The sequence below is a fragment of the Crocodylus siamensis genome, chromosome 2, assembly GCF_052110815.1.
Source record: "Crocodylus siamensis isolate JL-2025a chromosome 2, ASM5211081v1, whole genome shotgun sequence".
NCBI lineage: Eukaryota > Metazoa > Chordata > Crocodylia > Crocodylidae > Crocodylus > Crocodylus siamensis.
This window is the reverse complement of record NC_143396.1, coordinates 49,925,083-49,937,408: the sequence shown is the minus strand read 5'-3', so window position 1 is coordinate 49,937,408 and position 12,326 is coordinate 49,925,083. Positions and strand designations below refer to the sequence as shown.

The window sequence follows — 12,326 nt, the reverse complement described above, 5'->3', positions numbered from 1 at the left end:
ACAAATGTGATGACATTTCTTTACTAAACAGGGAAATGTGCAAGTTAATAGAATATATTTCAATGTTTTAATGCACATTTTCTCCCTAATTCATCTAGTATGCTGCTACTTCCGTCATCTCTTTCCAAATAATTGCAGCATGTTATAAAAAAGGGCTTAATTTTCTGTCTCATATATGGGCTTCTACTACACATTCACTGCTTTTTATGATGAACCCTGTGATCCCTGGCATTAAAGATAGTTTCAGAAAAAGAAAGTATGATTTAATTTTTAAATAGTTGAATAGTATTTTAGCATCTTGGGGAACACGGTAAACATGGGGTCCAGGAGTTCTTTACAGAAGTGGGTTACTCTTACTAGACAGTTAAATATCTTCTATTATAATATCTGTGGCCTTATTTTTACCACAAATCCCCCTAGGCAGGAGTCCTAAGCTTTTATAAGTTAGAGTTTGGACTTCCTTGTGTTTCTGAATCATACTGGTACTTAGATTCATAGATTCATAGATGCTAGGGTCGGAAGGGACCTCAATAGATCATCGAGTCCGGGAGTTAGGGATCTGCTTTGAGGATTTGCCATAGACTTAACTCATTTTTTTTATATGGAGCTAAGAGAATGTTGGCTGCGCGGTTAAGTGCTCTTGAGCTCTTGCATCATCATCACTTATGTACCTGCCCTACACTTTTCATTGTACAGCTAAGTTTACCCCACAGGCAAGCCAGACACGCCCTCCCCTAGTTGCATGCTTTATGAACTAAGAAGAAAGAACCCTGCATAATACACCTGTGCAGAGAGAAAATGCTGTTTATCATAGGTACTAGAATGTGACAGATACCGCAGATACAGTCACTTAGAGGCCTGTGCTTGTGACTTCATGATCCTGAATCCTAAATTTCATTTAAAAAGAAGGGGAAAAAACTATGTTCTTGTGGCTATGAAGAAAATCTTAAAACACAAACTGAGTATAACTAATTCTGTGATTTCAGCCATGGTCTGAAGATAGCCTAAAACAATAGCTCTTAATAGTGTAAGTTGCTCTATATCTTTCTGTGTAGTTTTTACTCCTAAATCTACTTCTCTGGAGTGTGACTTGGAGTGTCAATGCCATTCCAGAAAAGGACTGTATGTAGTAGCCATATCTAGACTTGGAAAAAGGTTGTTCTCAAAGTGAGGGTATGTGAGGTACATATCTTTTCTGGTGTAGATGTGACTTATGTGTTAGAAGAGTGTCATTGGCCTGACTGATGCTCTGGCTGCTAGATAAGTACTGGGGAGACCTGCTTGTCCCAGGAGTAGGGATTCTACTGTCATTTCTCCTGTTTCTGAAGAAAGGGAAGCCCTACTACTGCTCCTAGGGAGAAAGAATGTCCCCTCCTTACCAACCCTGCCTGAAGACAAAAGAGAGGTTCCCTGTGTCATTATAGAGATCAGGGTCACGGTGCATCTAGCATTCCAGAGTGCTGAATCCAGTCATAATTAGAATTCTGTTGTGTTCCCAACAGTGTTCCTGGAACTCTCAAAGGCATTTCCCCTTGTCTACATGTATTTCTGCACCATATTTCAACATTCCTCCTACCCATCCATCTCCATTGTTCAAAAAACATTCATTTTAATTGCTTTCTGATGAGGAAGGGATTTTCTTTTGTTTACAGATGACATCAAGCTGAGGGGAGTAGTAGATAGGTTGGAGGGTAGGGCTAGGATTGAGAGTAACCTAGACAAATTGGAGGACTAGGCCAAAAGAAATCTCATGAGGTTCAACAAGGACAAGTGCAAACACCTGCACTTAAAACGGAACAATCCCATGCACCAGTACAGGCTAGGGGCTGACTGGTTGGGCAGCAGCTCTGCAGAAAAGTACCTGGGGGTTATAGTGGACAATAAGCTGAGCCAGCAGTGTGCCCTTGTTACCAAAGAAAGCTAATGGCATACTGGGCTGCATTGGTTGGTGTGTTGCTAGTAGGTAAAAGGAAGTGATTATTCCCCTCTGTTAAGCACTGGTGAGGCCACATCTAGAGTACTGTGTTCAGTTTTGGGCCCCCTACTACAGAAAGGATGTGGACAAATTGGAGAGAGTCCAGCAGAGGGCGACAAAAATGGTGAGGAGGCTGGGGAACATAACTTATGAGAAATGACTGAGGGCAATGGTGATGCATACAGGGTGCATGTGTACCCACTCCCCACTTAGGAGACAGGCGGGGGGGCTGGTGCCTCACCTATGAGCACCGGCTGGCGGGTGGGGGAGCCAGCCGAAGCACTGCTGGCACTTCCGAGAGTGCAACTTGTGCTTCCTAGTCAGCAAGATCGGCCATGGTGGGACTTCCCCGCCCCGGTCACTGACCGGCCGCTAGGGGGGGCATGTGCCCCCCCCCCCCAACTCAGGTGGCACCAGTCACCTATGACTGAGGAAATGGGGGTTATTTAGCTAAAAGAAGAGGAGACCGAGAAGGGACTTAATAGCAGCCTTCAACTACCCAAAGTGGGGTTTGAAAGAGGAAGGAGGTAGACTGTTCCCAGTTGTGGCAGATGACAGAACAAGGAGCAACAGTCTCAAGTTGCAGCATGGGACATTTAGGTTAGATATTAGGAAGACTTTTCTTACTCCAAGGGTAATAAAACACTGGAACAGGTTACTCGGAGAGGTGGTGGAAGCTCCATCCTTGGAGGCTTTCAAAACCTGGTTAGACAAAGCTTTAGCTAAAATGATCTAGTTGGATATGGTCATGCTTTGAGCAGGGGGAGGGACTAGATGACCTCCTGATGTCCCTGCCAGTCCTAACTTTTTATGATTCTTTACACAATGCCTGAAGTGGTTTTCCTCCAAAATTTTGAAAAAAGTTACTTGTGGGGAGAGAACTCACAAAAGCAGTTCCATTCTGCTGGGTGAAATTTTCACAAAGCTATGAAGGACTGGAACCAGGAGGTTGTACCAAAAAGCACTCGGATACTGTTTTAATTACGGAACAGGGGGGTTTGTTCCCATTATCAAACACTGGATATGACTCAGTTTCCCCAGTGAAAGGAATCATCTTCTGATGTTCCACTCAGATTGTTTCCAGAGGTAAAAAAATGCATACTAATAATCCTTGGATATACTTACATTAACAAACAGCATAAGAGGTCACAGAAGAGAGTTGCATCACCCCCTTATTCCGGTAAAAGCCCAAGTAAGTAGATAGATTTTACAGTTGACAGCAGAGGAAGTGAAACAAACAGTAGTGTGACTGGAGCATCAACCCTAGGCACTGACTAAGGGAAGTGAGGGGCCAGGATGGAGGCAGGAAAGTGCTAAAGTAGTGGAAGGGGGCAATGCCTTTCATGGACTCATCCAGTAGCTGTTAGCCAGTGCCATAGCAAGGGGGGGCAAGCGGGGCGACTGCCCTGGGTGCTGAAGCAGAGGGGTGCCAACAGGCACCGGCCAGCCAGGGCAGGGCACACAACAGACCTGCAAGCAGCTCGTCTGGGGGGCGGGGCACAGGAATGGGGGGAGGGTGGCTCCTCCCACTGTACGCACTCCTGGGCAAGCATGGGAAGGATGTGTACCCCCTCAGATCTGTACGCAGTGCAAGGGCAGGCTGCCATTGCAGGCTTTGCCTGCACGGGGGTGCACATGGGTGCACGTGCACCCTGTGAGATCAGCCGTGCACACCCTGGAAGCACCAGCCGCAAAACCAGAAGTGCCACTGGAAGTGCACTTTTTCGCTGCTGGCTCAGTGATCAGCCGCTGGGGGATCCCCCAGACTCAGGAGGCACTAGTCACCCATGCACTGCAGCTCTTAGTGGAAAAGTAATTCCTGGATAATACTGCTAATCAACAAGCCAAAAATAGCTTATTGTTATTAATTAGAAGCCTCAGCCTCCTCTGGAGTCCTGTTTTACTGGTCGCTATGCAAATAAATTGCAAAAGAGTCTCTGCCCCAAGGATGCTGCAATCCAACTACCCAAGAAGAATGAAAAGGGATTACTTTCATCATCTTCATAAGAAAATTGAAGTACAGAGAGATAAAGGCTGAGGTTCAGAGTCACTAAGGGATATGAAATCCAATTGGAACTTAAAAGGAATTGAACACATAAGGCTTTTACAATATTAAGTGCACAACCCTTCTGGGTTTACTAATGTATATATAAAAACCAACAGCACCTAGTGTGTGATATTTAGTAGTAAATTTTCCAGAGTTACTAATAGTGAATAAAAGAAAGTCTAACACAATCTTTTTACTACAATGAAAAATGGCTAGCAAACAGTAAATAAAAACCTTGCAAAGGAAACATTAAAACGCACAGTATATATACACACATTAAAGTGCTCCTCCATGGTGAATAAGCCAAAAACCAGCTTGGACTGTCCCTGAGAACTACTTTTATTCTTAGTCCATAAAAGGCAAATGGAAAAGGGAAAAAAGGAAAAAATAGCTGTTCCTGGACACCTGTACTCTGTTTCAAACCTTAATACTGCTCTGTTCTTGAAAGTTGTGCCTGAAACTCTGGCTTATTCAGAATCCACTACCCTCTTCCTGGGGTTGTTCAGCCTCTGAAAACTGCTTTCAGAACAGATTGAATCCACATCATCTGGAGCCTCTGGCTGGATCCAGTGCTGTCGTGTTGTATTTCTTTTTTTTTTTTGAGTAAGCCCTTAGAGCAGGATGCATACTTCCCTAGTTAAGAGAAAAGTTATTAAAATTCCCCTCAACCTCTTTCAGTTCCTGGACACTGGGCGGGTTTGTTTCCCTGCTGCCAGCAGGAGTCAGAGCTCCCCAAGCCCTGATCAGTCGGTGGGCTTTTTCCTTTTTAAGAGGACAGTCCATTTCAGCCAACCAGGCCCTGCCCCTCTTCACCAAAAGTTCTCACAGATCACTGCCCTCCGGGTCCAGGTCCTACACACTCTCAAACCTGGTTGCTAATGTAGTGTTTACTCCCCTGGACCTCAGTGTCATTGCCACCATGGCTGCCAGCCACCATTGTTTCTTCACTGAGTATGCTCAAGAGCAGGGGTCAGCAATGCTTTTGGGCAGAGTGCCAAAAATGCACCAACGTCATCGTGTAACGTGTTGGTATGCTAGGGGTGACTGGCCGGGGGAGCCATGAGAGGCCCAATCCTTGTTGTGGCAGTGTAGCCCTGGCCCCTTCCCTGCCATCCACCCCAAAGCATGCGTACTAAGCAAAATGCCTTTGCATACCACGCTCTGCCACATTTGCCAGGGGTTGCTGACCCCTGCTCAGGAGGGTTTCAGGGACTTTCCCAAAATGGATACATTTTGAAAAGTTCCCTCAAGGGGGTTATAAATAAGCCCTGCCAGATGAGGAGCTGGCTAGGGTGAGATCTGAAAACCCTATCCTAACCTACTTACCCACACAGATTGCACACAAAATCAGTGGTAGAGCTGAGAACTGAGTCCACATCTGGTGAGTTCCAGTCTAATAGTTAATCATAAAACCATATACCCTGATACTGAGAAAAATCTCATGCGTAGTGGGAGCAGATATAACTGCCATCTCTTCCAGGTAATTTTTTCCAGTGCGTCAGCCTAACTACTGTCTTGTCTGATGAGTTTCAGATGCCTCATTCTTACTAAAGCCTTTTATTTGGTCAGGCACTGGGAAAGCCAACCATCTGGCTTGAAAGAAAATGAGATGTAGAAATGATTGACACAGCCAGGAATTGCACCAGATCTGATTTTCAATATGATATTATCCACAAGTTGCCTGCACTCAGAAGTGAAATAATGTAGCTAGCAACAGTGAGCGTTTTGATTGTGGTTTGTTGGCATTATATGGGCCTTACCTTGTAAATCCTCACCTGGGCAAAATTCCATTAAGAGTCTGCAGGAGTTTTGCAAACATAAGGACAAAAGGATCTGGTGCAGCAGAATTACATGGTTTCAGGGGTGGATCCAAAGGGGGTGCATTAGTGCAGTCATACCCCCTTTTGAACCACACTGCAGGAGCATCAACTGGGGACTCCCCAAAACCGATAAGATCCCCCTTCTCCACTCACTCTCAATACCCCCTCTTCATCAGCATTTCTCCTTCCCTTTGATCACTCCCTTCCCCTGCCCATCACTGCTGCTGACCCTAGCTTTGGGGGAAGCTCCAGAGCTGCTCTTGACCTGCTCCAGCCAGGCTGTAAGGGAAATTGGATTTAACTGGGGACAGCAATAGTAGGCAGGTTTCCAGTTCCCTTTATAGTCTCTCAGGTGTTCCTCACCAGCCCATGAGCAGTCTTAGGAAAAGGGACGCTGCTCATCACTGCTTCTGTGCTTCTGGAGTGGGGCAGTCAGGATAGTGGTGGCAGTAGATTGATATCTGACCCCTTCCTTTGCCCAGAAGCATAAGTATAGAGGGGGAATGGGGAGAGACGCAGGTGCTGCTAAGCATGGAGAGGAAGGTAAGAGGTGCTGAGTGAAAGAGGTTTTTGCCTAATTTGGGAACTTTAAAAAGAGTCCCCAGCTGCTACTCCATGGTGTGGTCTACTGCCTTAAGAGGTAGGGTACCCCACTGCAATATTGTTTGCTGCTCCCACAGCCCCTCTTTTGAAATCGTGGATCCTGTGCATGGTTGGTGAGCATTATGATGGAGCTGGAGTAATAGCAGAATAACACTTTTGTAAACTGCTTATACTGCTTTAGCTTTTTACTGTCATTTCAGCAGAATACTCCTTTCTTAGGGAAATGTATATATTAAATAAAATCAATTAAGAACCATGGATCAGTGATTATTCAATAGTGTTCACATAAAAACAACTTTTCTTCATTTCTCAGTGATGAGGCATTGCACACTGCTTGCATTTCTAATTACATGCAGTCCGTAGAAGCTAAAACAGTGATTGCTAAAATATGTGTTAAATGGGCAGACTTCTGTTCATTTTCCATGCTAAGTAGGAACCATAATATTGTTCTAGTATTTTAAAATATCTGTTTTTGTTATGAAGACTAGATAAAAATTCAAATATTTTTCAGTGTTTGCTGCTGTGGTGTTTTCTAAATCGGACAACAAATTCAGAATTGTCAATATAATTATTTCTTTATACAAAATCTCCTATAGTTGGAGCTATTGTCATATTGAACAATTTCAAAAGTGTCCATATATTATAAAATATTTGAATTATTTTAATGTATCAAAAACCAATGTTTAGTATTCCAAAAAACTTTAAATTTCAAAGTAGATTTTTCCTCTTTCAGAGACAGCCATAATTATTTGCACAGTGTTTAATCCCATTTCAGATGTTTCATTCATATTTTGTTCCCTTGCTATAAGGATATATAAAAAGTGAGTAACTGTTTTGTCAATTGGGACCATGATTAAAATGCAAACAGTAAATATGACTTGAGGTCTGGAATCGGATTATAGGATTAAAATGAATAAAAAACTGCTGTGTAGTAGGATTGCAAAATTCCAATCAATACCATCCTTTGATATTTTTTTGAAGAGAAATGTTGGTAGTGAAGAAATGAGGCAAAGAAACCACTTCTTGAGGTTGTTTTAGTGCTCCTTTAATTTCTTGATTTTATGTCACTTACTCAGAATGTTACATTTAGATAGTTATAATGTCAGTAGGTTCCCATCATTTGCATATATTTAGGAATTTATATTTACATTGTATTTGCTCTGCTGTTCCATATTTTTGAGTTTATCATTCTCTAAGGGCCATCCACAGATAAGTAAAGTTTTAGCGAGTGTAAAAAGGTTCAGGAGTATAAATAATGCGCACACAGTGAGAGATTAAACAACATGTTTGTGGTTCAGTGTCGTGCTACTGCTGAATGTATGGCACTTTCAACCACTTGAGAAGGCAGTTGTTTCTGACCATAATGACACTTTGAAAAGGCTGGTTTTGTAAAATGCTAGTGATGGAAGGTTCTTGTTACCTTTTTAAATAAAGATGGGGCCGTTGAAAAAAGTTACTAGGTAGTTCAGTTTAAATGCATAACAGATGCAGAATAAAATTCTCTGAACAGTACAGTGTAGGGCTCACTGTTCAGAAAGAGGGACGCTAAGGCTTTAAGTCAAATTTGTACCCTTCCAGTTCTAGGCTTAAGTCCTGGTAGGTTGCCCTTGATGATCTCTGGCTAGCACCATTGCTCAGAATGGATTTCAGCTTCTCTGATTCCCACCATACCTTTTGCCACATCTTTTATGCCAGGGTTTAGGCATGGTTCTACAGAAAACCACATGAAGCTGTCATCCTCACTTCCTGCATCAGGAGGAGTTTCATAGTTTCACAGTTGGTAGGGTCAGAAGGGACCTGAGCGGATTATCAAGTCTGACCCCCTGCCACGGCAGGAAAGAGTACTGGGGTCAAACGACCCCGGCAAGGTGTTCATCTAGCCTCCTTTTAAAGATCCCCAGAGTAGGAGCCAGCACCACTTTGCCTGGAAGTTAGTTCCAGATCCTAGCCACCCTGACAGTGAAGTAGCGCCTCCTTACGCCCAGCCTGAATCTACCCTCTGCCAGCTTGTGACCGTTATTCCTGGTCACTCCTGGCAGTGCTTGTGGGAAATGGGACTCCCCCAATGCCTGCTGATCACCCCCGACTAGTTTGTAAATGGCCACTAGATCCCCCCTCAGCCGTCTCTTGTGGAGGCTGAACAGGTTCAGGTCCCTTAGCCTCTCCTTGTAGGGCCTGCTGTGCTGACCCCTGATCATGCGGGTGGCCCTCCTCTGGACCCTCTCCATGCTGTCGACATCCCTCTTGAAGTGCGGCGCCCAGAACTGGATGCAGTACTCCAACTGTGGCCTGACCAGTGATGCATAGAGGGGGAGTATCACCTCCTTGGACCTGCTCGAGATGCATCTGTGGATGCATGACAAGGTGTGGTTGGCCTTCCTGACTGCATCCCCACACTGTTGGTCCATGTTCATTTTGGCATCAATAATGACTCCAGGATCCTTTTCTGCCTCTGCACTGACGAGAAGGGAGTTCCCCAGCCTGTAGGTATGCTGCTGGTTCTTCCTCCTCAGGTGCAGTACCTTGCACTTGTCAGTGTTGAAACCCATCCTGTTCTCATCCGCCCACCCCTGTAACCTGTCTAGGTCCAATATCAGCCTATTCCTCCCTCCTAGTGTGCCCACTTCTCCCCACATCTTAGTGTCGTCTGCAAATTTGAACAGGGTGCTTTTTACCCCCTCATCCAAGTCACTGAGAGAGCCAGGATTTTGTAGCTTGAACCCTTTTACCTTAAGCAAAGTGCTGTACTGGGATGACCATTGTAAGCAGTGTTGTTTCAAACACTTTTTCAGGGATGGTTTTGCTAATTTCAGTAGCAGCAAGTGGATTTTCCAACTGTTTGTAGCTTCAGGAATCCAAAAGAACCCAGTCTTGAAGGATTTGGGTTTTTTGTTTGCTTGTTGCTTTCATTGGCTGTTTGGTTGTTTTCTCCTGCCATCTGTGTATTGTCAGTCACGTGACCATGTTTCAAAATTAAGGGTAGATTTTCAAATCAACTAGTGACTTGGGGTTTCTAATATGGCATACCTAGAAAAAACTTTATTTTCAAAAAGTACATGTGCTCATCACTTTCTGAAACTCAGGCCCCTTTAAGCTACGTCAAACTCAGCTGTAGAAAGCCAAGCACACACAGTCACTAGCCATTTTTATAATCTTGGCCCACCATTCAAGTCAATTTTGTGAGACACCTAGAACATGTGCTCGGGACAAGGTTATGCCTACTCTGCATATGATATCCTCTAAAATAGCCGTAATGTACTACCTTAGTGCAATGCTGGGCATGCATCAATAAACTCCCTCCCTCCAAAAGGAATTGGCATGTGACCAGCACCACCCTAAAGATGCTACATTGCAATCATTTTAGGTGATAGTGTGGGCAGAGCAGGCATGCTGTGTTTCACTGCAGGGAATTCATCAATGAGTTAGGGTGGACCTGCCTCTAGAGGCATTTGGCTTTAGGGGGGGTCTATAAATAAAAAAACCCTTATTGTTAGAGATAACAGCATAGGAAGAAAGTTAGCGTATCTTCCTTAGATTAAAGAGAGCCTCCAGCACCCATTTTTCTCCAGTCAGTGAAATCTGGGCATACTCAGAGCCAAGACTGGAAGGAAGAGAAGACACAGGGTCTAACCACAGTACTGCAAACCTGTCTGTGTGAAGTGCCACTGTCTGTACACCACTGTTCAGGTCAAGGACATGAGCAGTAAGAAAACCCTCAGGGAAGCTATAGCGGAGAAAAGCGCACAGGGTACAAGAATAAAATACAGCATGAAATCTTAGAAACAAGAACATACAGTGTCTACGAATGGTTTACATTTTGATTCAAGAAAAATACTTGTTTGACCTTATACTTGTGACAAAGAATCAAATGTGTGTTTTCTTCCCCATTTGCTTGTTTTAATTCCCTTTGAAAGCCCTGCACAGAGCAGCAACTATCATCACAATGCAGTCCTGATTAGCCACAAGGGCATAGGGGCACTCTCAAAATAGAAGCAAAAGAAGGGTTGTTTTAAAGCTTGGAGTTAAAACAGTATTAAAAATGGAAGTCATAATTTGAATATGTCATATATAACATGTAAACTCTTGTGTGTGATAGTCTAGCTGGTACTGCTTGGCACATCTTTTTGCATTAGGTTGCTGTGATTCATCTTTTCTTTTGTTTCAGAGAGTCGTATGATTCTGGATGCCTTTGCCCAACAATGCAGCCGGGTTCTTAGTCTTTTAAATTGCGGTGGAAAACTGATGGACAGCAATCACTCTCAGTCCATGATTTCTTACATAAAGCAGGAAAGCACAAGTTATAGTGAAAGACAAGAGCAGTGTCAGCTTGGGAAACTTGTCCATAGTCAGACACCAGACAATTTAGACATAGAGATGCAGTATATGCAAAAGAAACAACAAACCTCAGCCTTTCTGAGGGTTTTTACTGATTCTCTCCAGAACTATTTGCTTTCTGGGAGCTTTCCATCTCAGAACACCTCATCAGTAAATGATTTTGGCCATTTAGCAGATGTGGATCCACTTTCAACTTCTCCAGTACACACTTTAGGTGGATGGACCTCCCCAGCAACCTCTGAATCCCATGGACATCCATCATCTTCCACACTTCCAGAGGAGGAAGAGGAGGAGGAGGAGGAAGGGTACTGTCCCCGATGTCAAGAGCTAGAACAGGAGGTAATTTCACTGCAACAAGAAAATGAGGAACTCCGGAGAAAACTGGAGAGCATTCCAGGTAAATAAGCCATTTAACATTACATTTTAGTATCAAATTTAATGTGTGTTTATATTTGGTAGAAAGACTGTAGTATTAAAGCTAACTTTAAAAGTATATATTAAGAGGTGTCATTGGCATGCACCCAAACAGAGGGACATAATGTAAAGCTTTTACCCAAATCTCCTGTAACTGCCCCGAATAAAATACAGGTACAGATTTATAAAAATCGCAAGACCTTGATAAATGTACATTCAGGATTGTACATTTAGGATGAGATGTATTGTCAAAACTCAGTCTCCTTGATTTTGGGACACTGAAGTCATTATGTGCAGGTTGTCATAATACTTTAAAATATGTTCTTTGATATTTAAATGTCATATTTAATGTGGCATTTATATATAAATTGTCAGTCTATGAGTATTTCCTTTTTGCTTTAAAATCACTTATGAAAAGGATGGAGACGTGTCCTTCCCTTTAACAAGATGGATATGATGTTTATAATGGCTTTATCCTCCTAAAATGTCTCTCCGATCAACAAAAACTTGAACATTTCTCCACCCATCTCCAGGTAAAACCTGAGGAAAAGAGTGGCAGTCAACATGGTTGAGCTGTGTCTGATGAAGCGGGAGATCAAGCAGGTGGAAGATATTGTCCGCCTTGAAAAAACTCCTGAAACTCTATACCCTATTAAACCTGGAGCCATTAGAAATTGAGATTAACTGAAGGGCTGCTTGCAGACATTAAACCCCCCCCCAAAAAAAAAAAAAACTCTTTACTTTAAACTTGGATCATTCCTGCACTGAGCCCCGCAAATGCTCAGAAAAGGTAGAGCGTTACTTCCACTTAGCTCTGCAGCATCTGTAAAGATCCGGCGCTTTAGTGGGGCTTTTTTGGTGCTTTTATCAGATAGCTGCTTGAATTAGCTTTAGCTAAAAGTGCCAAAAAGCCCTGCTGAAGTGCCTGATCTATACTTCAACCTAGCTCTGCAGCATCTACAACACACTGCTTCTTCTGGTAAAGTGTGGGGTTTTTTAGTTTTTTGTTTGTTTAGCATCTGCAAGCAGCCAAGGTGTTTCAGCTCTGGTCTCAAATGAGAACAAAGAAGGTTAGTAAAGTATTCTAACCCTAAGCCTTATGAGGAAAGACTAATGGATCTGGGACTGCTCA

At 43.4% G+C, this 12,326-nt stretch overlaps 1 protein-coding gene across 1 annotated transcript in view; it reads left to right on the top strand.

Annotated features, from left to right (window-relative positions):
• Positions 1 to 12,326, top strand: part of BEND4 (BEN domain containing 4) — a 52,188-nt gene that overhangs the window by 1,989 nt on the left and 37,873 nt on the right. The window contains exon 2 of the mRNA XM_090035851.1: positions 10,611 to 11,177. Coding sequence (XP_089891977.1) covers positions 10,611 to 11,177 — 567 coding nt within the window. The remainder of the gene's footprint in view (positions 1 to 10,610; positions 11,178 to 12,326) is intronic.